The sequence below is a fragment of the Cladophialophora bantiana genome, assembly GCF_000835475.1.
Source record: "Cladophialophora bantiana CBS 173.52 unplaced genomic scaffold supercont1.8, whole genome shotgun sequence".
NCBI lineage: Eukaryota > Fungi > Ascomycota > Eurotiomycetes > Chaetothyriales > Herpotrichiellaceae > Cladophialophora > Cladophialophora bantiana.
The window spans coordinates 1,333,412-1,351,899 of record NW_015971582.1 but is presented as its reverse complement, the minus strand read 5'-3'; the positions used below and the strand labels follow the sequence as shown (position 1 = coordinate 1,351,899).

Below are 18,488 nucleotides of genomic sequence, written 5' to 3'. Positions count from 1 at the left end.
CAGCGCCGGCGTTAATAGCCGCGCAGTGACAAGTTGGTCCAGTTGCTCGTACTTAGCAGTCCCGCCGCGGTTGCTGCTTGGTGCCTTGTGCGGCGCCTCACCAACTTGGAGGCCCATCCATGTACCCAGTATTTGCCTGGGCCTCACGCGTTCGTTGGCAATTTTCCCATCATCCGACGAAGTGCACATTTGCCTAAGCCGCCGACCAACAGACACAGAGTTCGTGTCCTTTCATTCTCCCTGCGCAGCCATCTTCATCCCATCACCACTCCTCCCGTCGCCTTTTCACCTCTTCTTTTCGTCAAAGGAGCGACAAGCACCAAGACTCCTGGTCCCGCCCTCGGATCCTTTATCATACCGACAGATCGATCGAGCCTCAAATCTACCCCGCCACTTACTGGCGCAACACTCGTGCTTTTCCACGCTCGCTGAGCGCGCTTCCTCCTGCCGTCTTCTCCTCTAGCCATGTCGGTCACTGTCGCCGAGCTTGACGCGACCGTCAAAGCTTTCCAAGAAGGCCATGGCGAAGTCCAAAAACAGGCCCAACAAAAGCTCAATGAGTTCAAGTCAAATCCCGATGCCTGGTTGATGGTGGACAGAATATTGCAAGAGGCTACCTACGTGCCCACAAAATATCTGGGCTTACAGGTGCTGGATGATGTTGTCAACACTCGATGGAAGGTTCTCCCGCGAGACCAGTGTTTGGGCATCCGCAATTTCGTGGTCAATCAAATCCTTCAGGCTTCTGAGACTGAGGAATCCCTCAAGGCGAACAAGCTCTTTCTCAACAAGTTGGACTTGACTCTAGTCACGATTCTCAAGCAAGAGTGGCCGCAGAATTGGCCCACTTTCATCAATGAGATCATTTCCGCCTGCCACACCGGCATCTCAGTCTGCGAAAACAACATGACCATTTTGCGACTGCTGTCCGAGGAGGTCTTCGACTTCTCCCAGGATCAGATGACTTCTACAAAGGCCAAAAACCTCAAGACCACCATGTGTGCCGAGTTCTCCTCCATCTTTCAACTGTGCAATGAAATCCTTACCACGGCCGACTCCGTCAGTCTGGTCAAGGCGACTCTCGAGACATTGCTTCGATTTCTAAATTGGATTCCCCTTGGCTTCATCTTTGAAACAAAGCTCATCGACACTCTCGTCACCAGATTCCTCGAAGTCGACCAATTCCGCAATATTACCCTCAAATGCTTGACGGAAATTGGTGGCTTGCAGCTGGGACAGCAATATCAGTACGATGATAAGCTCGTTCAGATGTTCACCGAAACTTTAACTGTCGTTGCACGAACCCTCTCTCTCGACACTGATTTTCGGGAGGCGTATGCCAAAGCCAAGTCTTCCGAACAAGAATACATCCTCAACCTAGCAATCTTTCTCACCAACTACTTCTCCGCACATCTTCAGACGATTGAAAGACTACCAAATTCCGACTATCTCCTTCACGGCCATTTCTACCTCATTAAGATCAGTCTGATCGACGATAGGGAAATCTTCAAGATCTGTCTGGAGTACTGGAACAAATTGGTCCAGGAGTTGTACGAAGAAATGCAACAGCTCCCAATCACCGAACTCAATCCCCTGGTCAGCATGGGTGTCAGCGGGCTCGCTAACGGCGGTGCACCTCATCCAAGCACTTTGGCCAACTATCCCCTCCGCAAGCACAAGTATGCTCAAGTTTTGTCCAGTCTGAGGCAGGTCATGGTTGAAAAGATGGTCCGACCTGAGGAAGTTCTCATTGTTGAAAATGACGAGGGCGAAATTGTGCGAGAATTCGTCAAGGAGAGCGACACCATTCAACTCTACAAGACCACCCGCGAATGTCTGGTGTATCTGACGCACTTGGATGTCGTCGACACTGAGCAAATCATGTCTGACAAGCTTCAACGACAGGTCGACGGGTCTGAGTGGTCTTGGAACAACTGCAACACCCTCTGCTGGGCCATCGGCTCAATATCAGGGGCCATGTCTGAAGAGACAGAGAAGCGGTTCTTGGTGACGGTCATCAAGGACTTGCTTGGCTTGACTGAGATGAAGCGTGGCAAGGACAACAAAGCCGTCGTGGCCAGCAACATCATGTATATTGTGGGCCAGTATCCACGTTTCCTGAAAGCCCACTGGAAGTTTTTGAAGACTGTGGTGAATAAGCTCTTCGAGTTCATGCACGAAACCCACGAAGGAGTTCAAGATATGGCTTGCGACACATTCATCAAGATTGCCAACAAATGCAAGCGCCATTTCGTAGCTCTCCAGCCCGGCGAGACCGAACCGTTTATTGATGAGATTGTGCGTAACATGCGCAAGATCACCTGCGATTTGACCCCGCAACAAGTGCACACCTTCTACGAAGCTTGTGGCTATATGATCTCGGCCCAAGGCCAGAAGAGCGTGCAGGACCGACTGATCAGCGACCTCATGTCCTATCCAAACCAAGCCTGGGACAACGTCATCCAGCAAGCAAATGCCAATCCTGCCATACTCCATGATCCCGAGATCATCAAGGTTGTGGGAAACATTATGAAAACTAATGTCGCAGCGTGCTCGTCGATCGGTAGCTACTTCTATTCCCAGATCGGCCGCATCTATCATGATATGCTCAACATGTACCGGGCTTCAAGCCAGCTGATCTCTGATGCTGTCGCTTCTGGAGGTAAGTTGGATTGAATATCTGTCTCTGCTTGATTCTAACGCGGATCTTAGGCAACGTCCAGACAAAGACCCCAAAGGTCCGAGGTCTGCGCACCATCAAGAAGGAGATCTTGAAACTTGTCGACATCTACGTGCAAAAGGCGGATGACCTACAAATGGTCAATGATAGCATGGTGCCGCCACTGCTCGATGCCATTTTGCTTGACTACCAGCGCAACGTCCCAGATGCCAGGGATGCCGAAGTCCTCAGCGTGACCACCACCATCATCCACAAGCTACATGTACGTTGGACCCCACAGAGATCTCGGCATTCGGTTAGATGCGCAATGCCTGCTCAAGGACGTCTTGCTAACTGTCTTAGAACCTAATGGATGACAAGGTTGGACCGATAATGGATAGCATCTTCGAATGTACGCTCGAGATGATCAACAAGGATTTCCATGAATACCCCGAGTTCCGAGTCGAGTTTTTCAAGCTTCTTCAAGCCATCAATCTGTTCTGCTTCCCGGCGTTGCTCAAACTGGACGGTCGGCAGTTTAAGTTTGTTATCGATTCTTGCATGTGGGCGAGCAAACATGACAACCGAGAAGTCGAGAATACAGGCCTATCCATGTGTTTGGAGTTGATTAACAACATGGCAGAGACGGATCCCCAGACTGCGGGTATTTTCTTCCAACAATTCTACATCTCTATCCTGCAGGATGTGTTCTTCGTCCTCACCGACTCGGACCACAAGGCAGGCTTCAAATCACAATGCATGCTGCTTGCGCGGATGTTCCAGCTGGTTGAGACCAACAAAATTTCGCAACCGCTGTATCAACCCGACCAGGCCGCTCCTGGGACTTCCAACAAGCAGTTTGTCAGCGAGTTCACATCGAGTCTGCTGCAGCGTGCGTTCCCCAATCTCAAGGAGATCCAGGTCCAGCACTTTGTCAATGGCCTCTTTACACTCAACGAGGACGCCACGAAATTCAAGACTCATGTGCGGGACTTTTTGATCTCTCTCAAGGAATTTGCTGGTGACAACGCCGAACTGTATGCGGAAGAACGTGAACAAGAAAAGAAGATTCTGGCCGACGCGGAAAGAGAGCGCGCACTCAAAGTTGGTGGGTTGATCAAGCCTGCGGACCTGGACCAGGACGATGAGCTGTGACTAGAGGAAGAGTTGCGGACGGAATTTGCGATACGCACAGCAGAACCGCCCCCTGCTCTCGAACCCTCGGTTGAACATTACGCGATGGAACGGTCGACACCGGAGGAGGAATTTGAGAGCGGCTGGGTTTTCTACAAGTGTTGAGACCCTTGGCGCGAAAATAGGTCCGGCGATGAGAAGGGCGAGGTGCTCGGAGCAGGCAGAGATGGACGAGAAAATGCATAGCTTTTTTTTGGGCTTGAATTATGTTATGATACCAAAAAGCTGGTCCTCGGGTCAATTGCGATTAGAGTATTGCTTGCGAAACCTCTCTTGGGCACTCTCAACTTGGCCTGGAACAACAATCAACGGTTGGGGGCGAGGGTCCAATGCCACTGCATTCCCCCGAGTCGAGTGCAGCCAGAGACCAGGGATGAAGAGCAGAGACGGTATGATCAAGAGTATGAGATGTTAGAAGATTAGATGAGAGCTGAGAAGAGCACATCCCGAATACGAACATTGGAGATTTGCAACGAGGCCGGACAGGCTTTTGTAGCAACAAATAGAGGAGTAGAGAGGAGGGTCATCTCTTCAGGGTAAACTGTTCCAGGTCCCGGCTCTTCCAAATGCTGTTGTAACGATCATGTGAGGCAAAAGCTCGGATCCTCATTCTGGGACACGTGCAGTCACGCAGCAGCGATTTCTGCCGTTTGGCTGACAATGTTGGATGCAGGTTTCCGGCGAGGGAGTCCAAGACCAGGTGATAGGATCTGGCAAACAGGTTGCATATTACCGGATGCATACAACGTACCATAGCTGGTCAGCGGTGCAGGAGAAAGAGAGGCGATAAGCCGAGCAGGCAGAATGAATGGACGGCAAAAGAGTTAAAAGCGGGGACGAGAACAGACGTCACTTGATGCGCTGATCTCTCGTGTGCTCGTTTTCCTTTCCGCATCCTCAACTCCTCCCACTCGCATCCTCTCGCCTGCCGCAGTCCACTGTCCACTGTTAAGAAAAGGCCTCAACGTCGCTGAGAAGCTCACCCTGCTAGGGTCTTCATATTTCACTGCCGCTATTTGGATTCCTTCATTGTGCCAGCGCCTCATTGCAGCTCTTCCTACTACCATAGTATTGATGTGTGGCGGCTTCACGCCTGAGACAATTTTGATCTATCTACCAAATACATTACTCAAGGCTCTTTGATCTTGGGACTACGAATACCAGCCTACCTGCAAACAAGACCCCATTTCTACAGAGACAAAGAAAAGACGGACATTGGTTCCTCGAGGACTCTTTTCTGGCCTCTTTTTCTTTGGTTGACCATGTCCTCACCCACCGCCATGAGCACCGCCTCGTCGATCCAACCGCCCCCCATGAACCCGTCCCTCCATCCATCTAGACCAACCGGTGCTAGACACCTGGCACCGGCCGTACACGGTGCTTCCCCCTCACGCCGTGCCACCTCAGGCTCAGCGATCCAGACCGTCACCCCCGTCGATTCAGCCTCATCGCGATCTGCTTCACCGGAACCCCTCATCCTACGTCTTCGTGGTGCACATGATGCCGCTGCTGGGTCTAGCGCCAGCACAGGCCGAGGGCGCCGAAGACGAATCACCTGGGCAGAAGACGTGGTGGACAACGAAGGACTGGGCAGAAAATCAAGCAAAGTGTGTTGTATATACCACAAACCGCGGGAGTTTGGCGAGAGCTCCAGCGAGGACGACAGCTCGAGTGATTCCTCTAGCGATAGTGACAGTGATGCGGGCGGCAGCGACAGCCCGGACGATGGCGGTGCAAGGATGAGTGGGAATCGGAGAGGGAGAAAACACGACCACAGGCACGGGCACCATCATGATCACGATCGCGATGAGCAATGTGATCATGGAAAAGGCAAGGGGAGGAGGAAGCCCAGTCCTAACGCGTATGAGAGGATGCCCAGGTACCACACGAAGCACGAAGCAGAAAAGAGATGAATGAAGGACAATCCGTCTCATCGTTGGGGGCCCATTGTTCTTGTCATGCGGCAAAACTCCTCGCCGTTGCAGCTTTTGATGATGTGATGTTCCAGGGATTGAGCGAAGGCGTCCTCAGTGGAGATGCCGGATGATGGATTCGGGTTGTTTGTGCCGCGATCGTTTATCATCATATGCTAGGGTAGGAGTTGGAATGGGACATTGCAGGGCCGCAGTCTGCAAAATTCCCACCTGGATAAAGGACCTTTCTCCAATGTCCCATCGATTGCGGATTCATTCGTCCTGTGATTTTCGCTACATGCCGAGGATGCCTCAGCACCTGCCTAGGTAGGTATGTTCCTGCTGATCAGTGAAGATCGCTCCTTCTTTTCTCGCTCTGGACAGGGCTATCGTTTCGGGCATAAGTTGTCGTCTGGAATGGGCATTGTCCCGGCCCAATTCGTCATGCTGGATCATTTGGGAAGGAAACTTGGAAGGGTGGAGGAGGGAAAAGAGGAGAAAAAGGGGTTTCAGTTTGCTGCCGCATGGGACGAGGTTCATTGCGTGCCCTGGTCCCCGCAAGACAGACAGGAGGCAAATGGCGGCAGTACGGGTCACTGAATCACTGTGTACTCCCTGTTCGTACTCATCCGAGTCAACTTGTTAGACCTTGTCGCGATCTACGTGAACTGGGCGCCCAACTTTGTCGTGCGTTGGATGATTGACCGTACTGCGAAGTCTGGCCAGGCCTGGAGCCTTTAGGTTCAACGGTCCTTTAGGCTATTTCTACGGAGCGCCCTGTACAAGTACCGTGATCCCCTACCGAGTACCGCGTACCTTGTAACATGATACGAGGTACAGTTCATCGACCATGGTAACTCCCCCCATACTCCTCTGCTGCTCCGACAATTAAAGAATACGAGAAACAAGCAAAGGAAAAAAGACCAGGGGGGTGGTGAGTGTGGCTCGGGGTGGCAGCCTCGGGGCAACATCCCCTTTGAGGCATGTCTCTTCTTTCTCTCTCTGTCAATAACAGCCCGAATTTCTTCCATGTTCCTGGCATCCACTGGTGTGGGTTCGGCTTGTCTCTTTGTTTCTTGTCTCCATTGACCGGGGTCTGTGGATCACGCTACCCGACAAGACGGTGCCCTCTCTCCCCCCGTGAAAAGTCACCGTACTGGGTACATACTGCAGGTCTCGATTTCTCTGGGGAAAGGATCGTCAAGATCAATGTCAACGTCACCTTCGGTCATATTCCCACATCAGATTTTGCGAGCCTACATATGTACTCGGGACATACTACCGCAAACCCCCTTCGCCTTCCGGGGGGACGGCGACAACCGACAGGCACTCCATTCAATACTTACTCCGTACCGAGCACAGGAGGTACAGTACAATCCACTCGCCCGTTCCTCGTTCAGCCATCCCTTTTTCAGACACCGGTGAATAGAAGCCAGGGGGGTAGGCCGCCTGCCTATACCGAAATCGAGCTCTTTATCCTGTTGTCCTACGATGCGACTCGTCCGCTCCAATACAGCACCATACGCCAGCCGCATCCCGGTTTTCTTCGTCTTCGCCTTGGGAGGTTATTAGACGGACCCTAATGTCCACTTCGCCTGCGGTCGCCTCTCCCAAGTATCTCTGGGGAAGCGCCAGTCGCAATCTGGTCTTTGCACAGGTCTAGAAGCTGTCACGTCGATAGCCGGACCGGATTCCGGCTGTTAGGCAGATTCTCGGTGATGATTCTGGCCATGGCTCTCGACATTGGACAACCCAGCGTTTCAAGAACCAGTCCCCAGTTGGATTAGTCAGCCCCTGTTAAACTGCCTCCTTCCAGGCGTCATCTGCGACGTTCGGAATGATTCCTTCATCGCCATCCACAGTCCCCTGGAGAGGTTTATGACACGCGTGGACGCCACATCAATCACTGGAAAATCCACCCAGCCAGCCATCCAGACGGCCAAGCTGGTAACCAAACTCAGTCTTCTGCTGACTGTTGCTATTAAGACATGCTCACTCATTCAATTTGGCAAGCCATCCCATAGTCGAAAAGCCGAAACGCAGTGCCGCACTTTCTCAGTAGGACGGTTCAACGCAATACGAGTAGATCGGTACCTACAAGGAGATACCTCGTATCATATCCTGGTATCAATCACGCGACTCAACACGGTGTTGGATGCTTGGGTGCATGGTTAGGTATTTTTGTCCCTGCAGTAGCTTCCTTTCCACCGACCGTTCAGGAATTCTCCTCAGTCTGGGGAAAAGGGTGACCCCGCCGAGCGCTGTGTTCAGGAACAATCGTCTCGAACTCTCTCGACTCCGTCGATTCTCTCGCCCTTTCCAGACCTGCCGAGCCCACGTCTTCTCGAAGCGATCTTCGAACACGAGGAAACAAGCCATTTCTGATGCAGTCATTGATTGCGGTGCGGACCGAGTGAAGGAGGCCCGTTCACCTCATCTGGCGGCGTCGAAACGAAGGTTTCTGCTTCATCTCCCACGTTCGTGCTCGGCTTTCCTCGGAGTCTCGGTCTGTTAGCATGTGGCTAGAGTCTGGCCCCTCGCACAGATGGGACTTGTGCTGGATAACCCACTACTTCCGGGGGATATCAACACGGCGAAGATCAGAAACTGCAACTGGGTCAAGAGCCGCGTCTTAAATATTCCTACTCGACGGCCACAACGACGCGTCCCGAAGGATTCCAAAGGTGAGATCAGAAGTGAACAAGGGTTTCCGCCGTGCGTCCGGTCTCGGGTTCCCTGCTCATAAATTCACTCCTAGTGCTCCCTCATCGCCACACTGCCACTAGAAAAAAAAAACGCCCAGATCCCCGGCTCGTGCCATTACGCCTTGTCTGCAACGTTGATCAATTACCTTTGACGATCGAAGGACTGGCACGATGCAGGCACCATGGTAGCTTCTCTTTCTGCTCCACGGGTGGAGTTCTTTCGAGGTCCACCGTTGTCCATCCGGAAGGTGCATCCCCGATGTGTTCTAGCCGTTTCAAACGTCGACCGCTATCCTCTGCCCCAGATTGACCCCGGTAGAGTCCTTCTCCTCCCTCCCATGTCGACGAATCGAACGGCCTGTCCTGGGGGACGTGGTCTTTTGTTCTTTGAAATTTTGTGACCCCGGTGCCAGTGGAGACAAGGGAAGTTGCAAGCCCCAAGCGCCCCTACCTAGTCACTCTCGTGGCAAACAGGAATACAAGTGGCAGAAGTGGTCACTTCAGCACAGACGTTACTTTTGAACGTTGGCATATCAAGCCTGGCAAAGACAAAAGCAGAGCTCCTCCCCCGCAAACTCCAAGAATTCCTGACCCCCGTCGCCCCTGGGTCTTGTTAGGCATGCTCATGTGGTTGCAGTCATCACACCGCTGTCAAGATGACGATCACATCCTCACAAGACCATGCCTTGGTAACGGCTGAGAGAGTGACCTCTGTCTTTTCTGTTCTCGGCGCCGCATTTATCATTGCAACTTTCCTTTCAGACAGCAAGTTTCGGAAACCTATCAATAGGCTTGTCTTTTACGCTGCGTGGGGGAACCTGTTTGCCAACGTGGCAACTCTCATTGCAAGATCCGGTATCAAGTTGGGAGTCACATCCTCGTTGTGTCAATTCCAGGCCCTTTTGATTCACTGGTGAGAAGGTCACCACATCAATCTACTGCTCTTGCTCAGTGCCCTATTAGGTTCTTGCCTGCTGATGCGCTATGGACCTTCGCAATGGCGTGCAATGTCTACCTCTCCTTCTTTCGACAGTACGACGCATCGCAACTGCGAGGTCTCGAGTGGATATACTTGGCGGCGTGCTATGGCATCCCTTTTATCCCAGCGTTTGTGTTACTGTTCGTCAGTACTGCTGATAGGGGCAGAGTGTATGGTGACGCGGTTGTATGTGCGCCCTTACCCCGGCTGCTGGCGCATCTGCTGACTTTTTTTTGGGCAGCTCTGGTGCTGGGTGTCAACAGAATGGAATGCGCTCCGAGTTGCTACTTTCTATGGCCCGGTGTGGCTGATCATCCTTCTGACAATGTTCATATACGTCAAAGTCGGCGTCGTGGTCTTTCGATGGCGCAAGCAACTCCTCTCCCTAAACGAGAGTGGCAGCAGGCCCGACGCCCCACGCAATGGGTATGCGATGAATCAACTTCCGACTTCTCCTGTATCTCAGAATCAGAAGACCTATGAAATCACCATCAGCAGTCAAGTTCCCCACTCACCAACCGCGAAGCAACAGCGACGCCTTAGCTCGCCGAGGAATACCTATCAGGAGACCACCTCGCCTGCCGACGTAAATCATGCACGCTTTCCTTCCATTCAAGAAACGGCATTTCCCCAGCCGAACACCAACGTGGTCACCAACGTGGTTGTGGAGAGGCCACCGATTCAGACCTTGGATGCCAATAAGGCAGCCCTGAGTTACTGCAAAACGGCCTCAATGTTCTTTCTCGCGCTCCTGTGCACATGGTATGTACTGTTGTTCCTCGCTCCTCAATCACATGGACTAACAACGTCCTCTAGGGTTCCCTCCACCATAAATCGAGTGTATACCCTGGTGCGGCCATACGACTCTGTCTTCGGATTGGACTTTGCCTCCGGAATTGTACTCCCTCTGCAGGGATTTTGGAACACCATAATCTACATCGTGACCAGCTTGCCGGCCTGCAAAACCCTCTGGGAGGAGACCAGAGCAAATCTCCTCGGACCTCGAGCTGGTCGCCCAGACAGAACATCACCAGCACTCGCAATATCGAGACACAGCCACCAGGTTCTTGCCTCCCGCGACACGAGAGCAGATATCACAATGAGGATGGATGGGAAGAATCGCGTTGTCAACTACAGACATCAGGACGATGTTGATACAGAGGAGGAGGAGTTGAGGGCTTCCAGTCCAACGTTTATTATGCATGGCAGATGAGACACGAGAGGAGATCACAGGTGATTAACGCTTTGTACATTAGTTGGCGGACAGACGTCCAGGAGAACTTGACAGATCTGGAGTCTCGGTGATAATGACTACACCCTGGCAGAGCCACGGTGGGCGGTACTTTTGCACGAGCCTTTTAAGGGCCCTCAACCATTTTGGGAGGGCTGCTGCAGATACAGAACTAGCAGGGCCATGCGGATGGAACATGTGTGAGTAAGTAGGAAGGATGTACTCCATAACCTTGAAGCGATATGAATGTTTCTCCGATTGGCTCATGCATATGCACGGGAATTTTGTAAGCCTGTCGCTCCGCCACCACTCGAAAGCACCAGGCACAGCCTTACACAGCCTCACACTACGCAATGACTGCAGCCCGATGCCTGCTCCAGCCGTTGGTGGCACAGCTTGCTTTTTACACTCAAGTACATGCCCCGATTGATCTGAGCTTTTAGCCATATCACGGAACGAGACTCGACGCCTAGCCAGAGCAAGTCACTCAGAGTCTGGACTCGACTCTAGCACCACCAGGGCCACCATCATAAGGACCGCTCGGCTGAATCTTAGTCTTTCTTCTTCGAGTTGAGTTCTTGCTCCTGCATCAGGTCTTTGCTTCCTTCGCGGGCCGCGGTGTGAACGGCGAAAACCCGGGACTGTTGATCTATCTCTGACATTCACGACCGTAGGATCGAGTGCTAGTCGATCTCATTGGTGTCAGTGTCTCGAGCTTCGTACTTCCTGATCGCAGCATTGCACAGGCAGAGAGAGAGATCGCAGATTGCAGCCATGGCAGATCCAGAGTGCTCGGCCGACGCTTTCCCCACTCCTCGCTCTGCGAGCTTCAGCAGAGATGGGCCGCCGATGAACAAGAACATGACCATGACCATGATGGTGTCGATGCCTCGTCACACGCCTCCGCCCGTGCATAATCCCAGGGCATCTGTCCCGCGGACGCCGCAGGAGTGGAATGCCCTCCGTGGCGTGATAACGCGTTTATACCGCGATCTGGAGTTGCCTCTCAAGGACGTCCAGCGCATCATGGAGATGGAGTATAATTTCAAGGCTACGTGAGTTAATCCCCCCCTCCCCGGCTCCAAAGCTTTGGCATGTCATATATATATATATATTTACATGCACCTATGTTTCGTCCGTCCTAGATGAACTCTCCAGAGCTGACAATTGACTCAGAAAGCGCATGTATAACACCCGACTCAACCAGTGGAATATCCGCAAGAACTATCGTGCCGAGGAGAAGGAACTTCTGGCGGCTCGCATCACTCAAGCCCACCTCCAAAACCGTCCCGTCTCGGAGCTCACTTTCAAAGGCCGTCCGATCAAACTGCACCGCGTGCTGCGACATATCAGAGACCCGAAGCGCGGTAAAGCTTTTCGGCAGAAGCGCGGGTTACCTTTGCCGACTCACACCGACGACGACGGTGGGAGTTCATCCGATTCCTCTGCGTCAGATCTCGTCCGAGACGACATGCTCCGCGCCGTTTCGAGCGGCGGGTCGAGAGGATCATCCTCCACGCCGCTAGGTTCGGGCAATACGACGTCCAGCTTGCTCACGCCTTCGTCGTCAGAGTCAGACGATGATGGAGAGCCCTTTGAGATCATTCAGCGTGACGAGTTGCATGCCGAAACCCCGGCTCCGAGTCCACCAATATTCCCACCAAAGGACAGGGTCAACCTGGAACTCATTCTGCATGAGACACGGTCATATTACCTTGACGTTATGGGCAACGACCCCGTCAGTGAGACAATCGGCAACCACATCCATGTCGTGGACACGGCCACCACGGTCTTTTGGTCAAACGTCAAGTCCGGCATTTACTTTCTCAAGAAGCAAGCTCCAACACTGGCGTGGCCGTTGTTGAACGAAGCTTGTGTGTTGGCGGGGGACATATTCTCGCAAACGCCGGTTTTGTTTCTGAACAGCGTCTTCACTGTGCTCTCACCGATCAACACGAGAGTCTATCCGCAGGTGCGGAGCACGCTGCTGAGGTATCTGGCAAGCATGGCGGCGATCAAGCTGAAATCCAGGCACCATCCGTTAGCTGTCGTGTGTCGAGAGATTGCACGGGACAACGAGCGAGGCGAGGCCTCCGAGGCGGCATTGAACCTCACCCTGGCATTGTTCACGCAGAACCTGGGCCGCGATCACAGCACCACCTTCGCCGCGCATCGCTCGCTGATTAGCCTCCTGCGACGCGGTAAGCGGCTCAACGCAGCCAAGCAGGAGGGTGAGAACCTGGTTCAGGTGACGGAACAAGCGCTGCTCTCGCGCTCGGACGTGAACATCTACCAGCGCCGCCCGGCGGCCGTCGTCATGGTGGACCTGTGTGCCGCCCTCACGGAGCTGGTGCACGTCCACATGGACATGGGCCAGCACGATGTGGCGCGGAGGCTGTGTTCGTCCGTGATCCGGAACTACCAGACCATCCAGGGCGTCAATTTCCCCGACACCAAGGCCGCCTATGCCATGGAGGACATGGCCGAGCTGAGCTGTGCCATCGGCGACAAAGCAGACGCGGCGTACTGGCTGGCGCAGGCGCTGGACGCGTCGTCCATGCTCCGGGGCGACGCTGATGCCGCGACGCAGCACATCAGAGACAAACTTGGGCAGCTGGATGGAGAGGCAGACCAGGCAGGCCTGGGTGGTTTCCAGGGTGTACATGCCTAGTTATAGTTCGTCTAGCGCGGCTCGTTTGAGGACGTCGGTTGCCTTTTTTATGCATACATACGAGGTACATGGCGGTCTGAATTGCCGATTCACTCCGTCCAGCCTTGTCCGCCTTCTCAGCCTTGTAACATGCATTCGTTGGAGAACCTTCAACCGAACCAGAGAGAGGGGTGAGATGACGGGCAAACTCCGCGCAAAAAAAGAAAAAAGAAAGGGGGGAAAGGGGAACTCCATCTTCGAGAGGGCGCTGGGCGGGCGTCTTTCTCCAACTCTGGCCCAAACCCACCACCGCCGCCTCTCCCCCCGGCTCGCTGGAAGGACATCGAGAAGGAGTTTTATTACATAGGTAGGTAGCCAGCAGTGGAAATCTAAAGGACTTTCATCATTGTACGTGAGACGGCGTGGCTGAATAATCAATCGCTTTCCCCCTTCTCTCCTTACGCTTCGAAATCTGGCTCCTCCCTGACTTCGTCCGAGGCTGTTCTTGTCAAAGGGTCCGGTTTCTGATTTCTTTGGTCAGCAAAACGCCCCAAAAAGGGCAGGCAAGTCAAGAAAAGAAAGGAAATCGGGCGCAATGACTGCACCGTCTTTCACACCGTCGACGGCATTCCTCGAGCTGGTCGCGACGTCGTCACTCAACTACCGCGAGTGCGCGCTGCTGGGGCTCATGGCGCTGATCTCGCACGAACCCACCTCTAACAATAACAACGTGTTGCTGGACGAGTACATCGCGACGGCGCTGCACTACGGCGCGACCGAGTCCGAGATCCAGAATGTCGTCTTCCAGTCCAGCTTCAGCGTCGGGGCGGCCAGGGCCGTGGCCGTGCGGGCCCGCGTCGAAGCCGCCCTCAAGTCGTCGCTCCGTGGCCGGGTGCACCATCTGGAGAAGGAGCTGATGGTGGGAAAAGCACCCGGAGTGCACAAGACGGTGGTGCGCGACTCGGATCCCTCCAACACGAGTGTCGTGCCCATCGTGCTCATCCATGCTTTGGGCTTGGATCGCAGGATGTGGGACGCTGTCTTCGCCAACCTGGCTGCGAGCAGGAGCGGTACGGATCAGAACAGTCAGTTGCGTGTCATCTCCTACGACCTGCGAGGTCACGGGTACGCAGCCCACGCGCCGTCGGCGCAGTCGCTCACGCAGCTTGCGGCCGACTTGAACAGTCTACTCGAGGCTCTGCATATCCCCCAGGCGGATATCTACGGGCAATCCTACGGCGGGGCCGTGGCGCAGTACTTCGCGCTCGAATACCCCCAAGCCACGCGGTCAGTCGGCCTCATCACCACGGCAGGCGAAGCCCAGCCGTCGTGGATAACTCGGGCGACTAGGGCCGAGGAATCCGGTTCGGTGATGCCGCTCCTCCCCGAAACGCTGCTGCGGTGGTTCACGCCCGAAGCCATCGCGCGGAACGAATGGGGTGTGCGCTACGCACGGTCGTGCGTCGAGAGAATCTCGGTCCAGGACTGGGGGGACGCATGGCGGTGCATGAGCGGGCTGGACACCCTGGGTAGATTACAGGCCGGCGGCGTCAAGTGTCCTGTGCTGCTGGTCTGCGGGGTGCAGGACAAGAGCACCGGCCCGACGTGGATGGCGAGGTTGAAGGAAGCGTGTGAGAAGGGCGGTAGTAGACTGGTCGTGTACAAGGAGGTCGATCCCGGAGTGCATATGATGGCGTTAGAGCAGGGCGAGGCCCTGACGAAGGAGATATTGGAGTTCAGGAAGAGGGTGGATGGGGAGGGCGTGTAGCGATGGATAGCCGCTCGTGGCATTGACATTGACACTGACATTGACACTGACATTGACACTAACATTGGCACCGACATGGAACATCCGTTGCGCATCGTGTATCCCAAAGTCGCCTCGTCCCTCCCCCAAAGTGCCAAGCTTTATATAGTGGTGAGTGACATCATGCGCGCACCATATTAGCTGTGGTGGCGTCTTCCAGGGCGCATCATCATTGGCGGAACACGATTTCCGGGTCAAATCGGCGTTGCATTAAGCTTTTCCATACTGTGGCGGCACCAGTAACAACTCGGCAAGCAACATCTGAACACACCCCGTCGACCATCTGCATTAGATACAAAGGCCTTTCTCCTTCACTACTCTGATCCGCTCTGCTCAGCCTTGTGAACTGTCTTTGCCCCCCTTAATCCTCAGCATCACTAATATCCTCACCACTTTATATCGCCATTAGTATCATTGTTTTGATCACTTTGCCGAGCTTCCTCAAAAGCCACCCACCCACCAATGTCCCTCGCCCAACATGTCTCCTCAGTCGAAGGCATTGACCATGAGCCCGAGCCCGGCGACGTGGCCTTCGACGACCGCGCCAGCCTGCTCAGCGGTTTCCACAGACTCTCGCGCCAGCCCAGCATCGCCCTGTCCATCAGCTATGACCCCATCCCGCCGGGCGCTGGGGACAAGGGCACGGGGCAGCCGGAGAAGTTGGAGCCCATTGCGGCGTACGAGGTGTCTCGGGGGATGAGGATAGGTAAGTCTGCTTTCTTCACTAGATGATCTGTCTTGGGAAAGGGGAGCAAAGGAAGAAAAGGAAGGAAAAGAAGATGAGAAAGAGCTGTCTGGCGGGATGCAATCAGAATCGAATAGGGATGGGAAGCTAACGATGGCATCACTCGGGGTCGAATAGCGCAGGTATTGGTCGGCGTCGTCTCTTGTGTCATGGCGTCGGGAATTGTCTTTGGGTTCGACGCTCTCAAAACCATCTTGTTGGCCGAGGGCACGTATCGCGACCTTTGCACCGAAGACGAACTGCGAAAGAATGTACCATTGTGCTATATGCAAGACCAAAGGTAGGCGGGGGTTTTCCCATTCGTGGTCTGTGGCCCAGCTAGATGACCTGACCTGACCTGACCTGACATGAACCTTGTAATCAGGTTGAACCTCACATTCGTCATCGCCTCCGTCACCACAAACATCTCTGCTCTCCTGGTCGGCAGCATCCTTGACCGCTACGGCCCACGCGTCTGCGGCATTATATCCGCCATCCTTCTTGCCCTGGGAAGTGTGTGCGTGGCTTTTGCCTCAGATTTCCCGTTCGACGCCTACATCGTCGCGAGTTTCCTCCTCGCGTTAGGCGGGACTTTCACGTTCGTCCCCAGTTTTCACCTGTCCAATGCATTTCCCCGATTCCAAGGTCTCATCCTGGCGCTGGTCACAGGCGCATTTGACGCCTCGGCCAGCGTCTTTCTGATCTTCCGCATCCTGTACCAAAACACCCACGGCGCCATCACCTTACGACAGATCTTCACCGTCTACCTAGTCATCCCGATCTTCATCCTCGTGTCCCAAATCACGATCATGCCGTCGCACAGCTACCAGACCCGCGGGGAGTTAACCGAGAAAATGGACCAGGCGCAGGACCCCACGACGGACGTGCATGACAGCGACGACGAGCTCGAGGGGGCCATGGAGATCATGCAGGTGCGGGCCGAGAGGGCGAATAGGCGTCGCCAGTCGATCGCCTCGATCAACGACTTGCTCGGCACGCCGGCCCAGCAGAACCAACACGAGAAAAAGGAAGACCAGATCCGGGTCAACAGCGGCGTGTGGGGGATCCTGCACGGTCTGCCCGCGAGCAAGCAGATCCGCACGCCGTGGTTTGTGCTCATCACGCTGTTCACGGTGCTGCAGATGGCGCGGTTCAACTTCTTCATCGCCACCATCTTCACACAGTATTCGTACATGCTCGACTCGGTCGAGGAGGCCACACGGATCATTGAATTCTTCGACCTAGCCCTGCCCATCGGCGGTATCGTCACCGTTCCTTTTATCGGCGCTCTGCTGGACTACACTTCTACAGTTGCCGTTCTGAATCTGTTGGTGTTGCTGAGCACGCTCATCGGCGTGCTGGGCGCCGTGCCGACCGTCTGGGCCGCCTACGCCAACGTCACGCTGTTCGTGCTCTTTCGTCCCCTGTACTACAGCGCCATGTCCGACTACGCGGCCAAGATCTTCGGGTACGCCACCTTCGGCACCGTCTACGGCGCCATCATCTGTCTCTCGGGCCTGTTCACCTTCACCCAGTCGGCGCTGCAGGCCCTGCTGCACGACGTCTTCGAAGACGACCCCGAGCCCATCAATCTCGGCCTCGCCACCGCCGGGCTCGTCCTCGGCGTCACCCTCGTCATGTACGTCGACATCAAGGGCCGCGCGCTACACCGGGAGAGAGCCATCGCCGCGGCCCAGGCTGCTGCTACCACTGCCGCTGGGGCGAACGATGAGAGACGACCGCTCCTGGGCCCGCCGCGGTCTGCGTACGGCAGCGCAAGGAGTGCCAACAGCATGCTCAGCACGAATGGACCGGGGAACATTAGCGTAGGGAGCGGGTTTGGCCCCGCTACCGGTTCTGGTGCCCCTGGCGGAATCCCTGGCGGTGTCGGTGTTGGTACGGGTGCAGGTGGCGCCACCGGCGTCAATGCCGACATGGGCAAGGGTATGGGCATGGGGAGCGCAATGTCAGAGGACGCCGGCGCCCCGGGAGCAGTAGCGGAGAGAAAGCGTCTCCTGCACGGCACCCCGAGCCGGCAGCAGGTGCAGAGGAATCTGTCCACGGTGCAGGAGACGCGCGAGCTGTAATAAATCCTTCCTCCCTTCCCTCCTGGACGCAATCTAGGAGTTTTGGACGTGTGGGGATTTGGAATTGCATTCCATTGCATTGTAAGGACGGTTGCACTCTATCCTGTTCTATCCCATCCTATCTATTCTATCTATTCTATTGCATTGCATTGTATGGCGTGGACATGGGCATAAGAAGTAAGTAATACGGCACTAGATTACATTACATGAACTTTACATTACATTATATGCTATATGGACCTGGTTCGACATGGGCTATTGGTATTAATGTTACAGAGTATATGTAGTTTAGTGTTACATTGTAGATTATTTAGCTGACATTCTTGCGGGCGCTGGCTCATGGAACTTTCAGGATGTGTGTAGAAGGTCATGCTAAACGAACGCGGGCTACGCTTCGCGGATCCAAGAAGGGAGACTAGGAGGCATAGTGTGGCATTGTTGCACTGTTAGCGATACAGCTCTCTAGGGGGTATATGCAGACTCCAAGTAATATCGTCCTGGCCGTCTTCTACCTGCACCCGGACAATTACTGTTGCAAC

General features: G+C 54.4%; 6 protein-coding genes across 6 annotated transcripts; all 6 read left to right on the top strand.

Annotated features, from left to right (window-relative positions):
* Positions 1–465: 465 nt before the first annotated feature.
* On the top strand, positions 466–3,814 carry Z519_06137 (uncharacterized protein; the record flags this gene model as incomplete). The annotated part of the gene is made up of 3 exons (XM_016763877.1): positions 466–2,662; positions 2,713–2,942; positions 3,023–3,814. 3 exons carry the CDS (start codon positions 466–468, stop codon positions 3,812–3,814), a joined length of 3,219 nt encoding a protein of 1,072 aa, XP_016620201.1.
* A 1,301-nt stretch (positions 3,815–5,115) lies between these two features.
* On the top strand, positions 5,116–5,766 carry Z519_06136 (uncharacterized protein; the record flags this gene model as incomplete). Its single annotated transcript, XM_016763876.1, has 1 exon — positions 5,116–5,766. The coding sequence occupies one exon, from the start codon at positions 5,116–5,118 to the stop codon at positions 5,764–5,766; it is 651 nt and encodes a 216-aa protein (XP_016620200.1).
* A 3,361-nt stretch (positions 5,767–9,127) lies between these two features.
* On the top strand, positions 9,128–10,663 carry Z519_06135 (uncharacterized protein; the record flags this gene model as incomplete). The annotated part of the gene is made up of 4 exons (XM_016763875.1): positions 9,128–9,384; positions 9,435–9,636; positions 9,692–10,212; positions 10,267–10,663. The coding sequence occupies 4 exons, from the start codon at positions 9,128–9,130 to the stop codon at positions 10,661–10,663; spliced, it is 1,377 nt and encodes a 458-aa protein (XP_016620199.1).
* Positions 10,664–11,455: 792 nt separating this feature from the next.
* Positions 11,456–13,352, top strand: Z519_06134 (uncharacterized protein; the record flags this gene model as incomplete). Its single annotated transcript, XM_016763874.1, has 2 exons — positions 11,456–11,736; positions 11,858–13,352. 2 exons carry the CDS (start codon positions 11,456–11,458, stop codon positions 13,350–13,352), a joined length of 1,776 nt encoding a protein of 591 aa, XP_016620198.1.
* Positions 13,353–13,926: 574 nt separating this feature from the next.
* Z519_06133 (uncharacterized protein) lies at positions 13,927–15,099 on the top strand (the record flags this gene model as incomplete). The annotated part of the gene is made up of 1 exon (XM_016763873.1): positions 13,927–15,099. One exon carries the CDS (start codon positions 13,927–13,929, stop codon positions 15,097–15,099), a length of 1,173 nt encoding a protein of 390 aa, XP_016620197.1.
* A 501-nt stretch (positions 15,100–15,600) lies between these two features.
* On the top strand, positions 15,601–17,949 carry Z519_06132 (uncharacterized protein; the record flags this gene model as incomplete). Its single annotated transcript, XM_016763872.1, has 3 exons — positions 15,601–15,844; positions 16,001–16,163; positions 16,248–17,949. 3 exons carry the CDS (start codon positions 15,601–15,603, stop codon positions 17,947–17,949), a joined length of 2,109 nt encoding a protein of 702 aa, XP_016620196.1.
* Between the last annotated feature and the right edge of the window lie 539 nt (positions 17,950–18,488).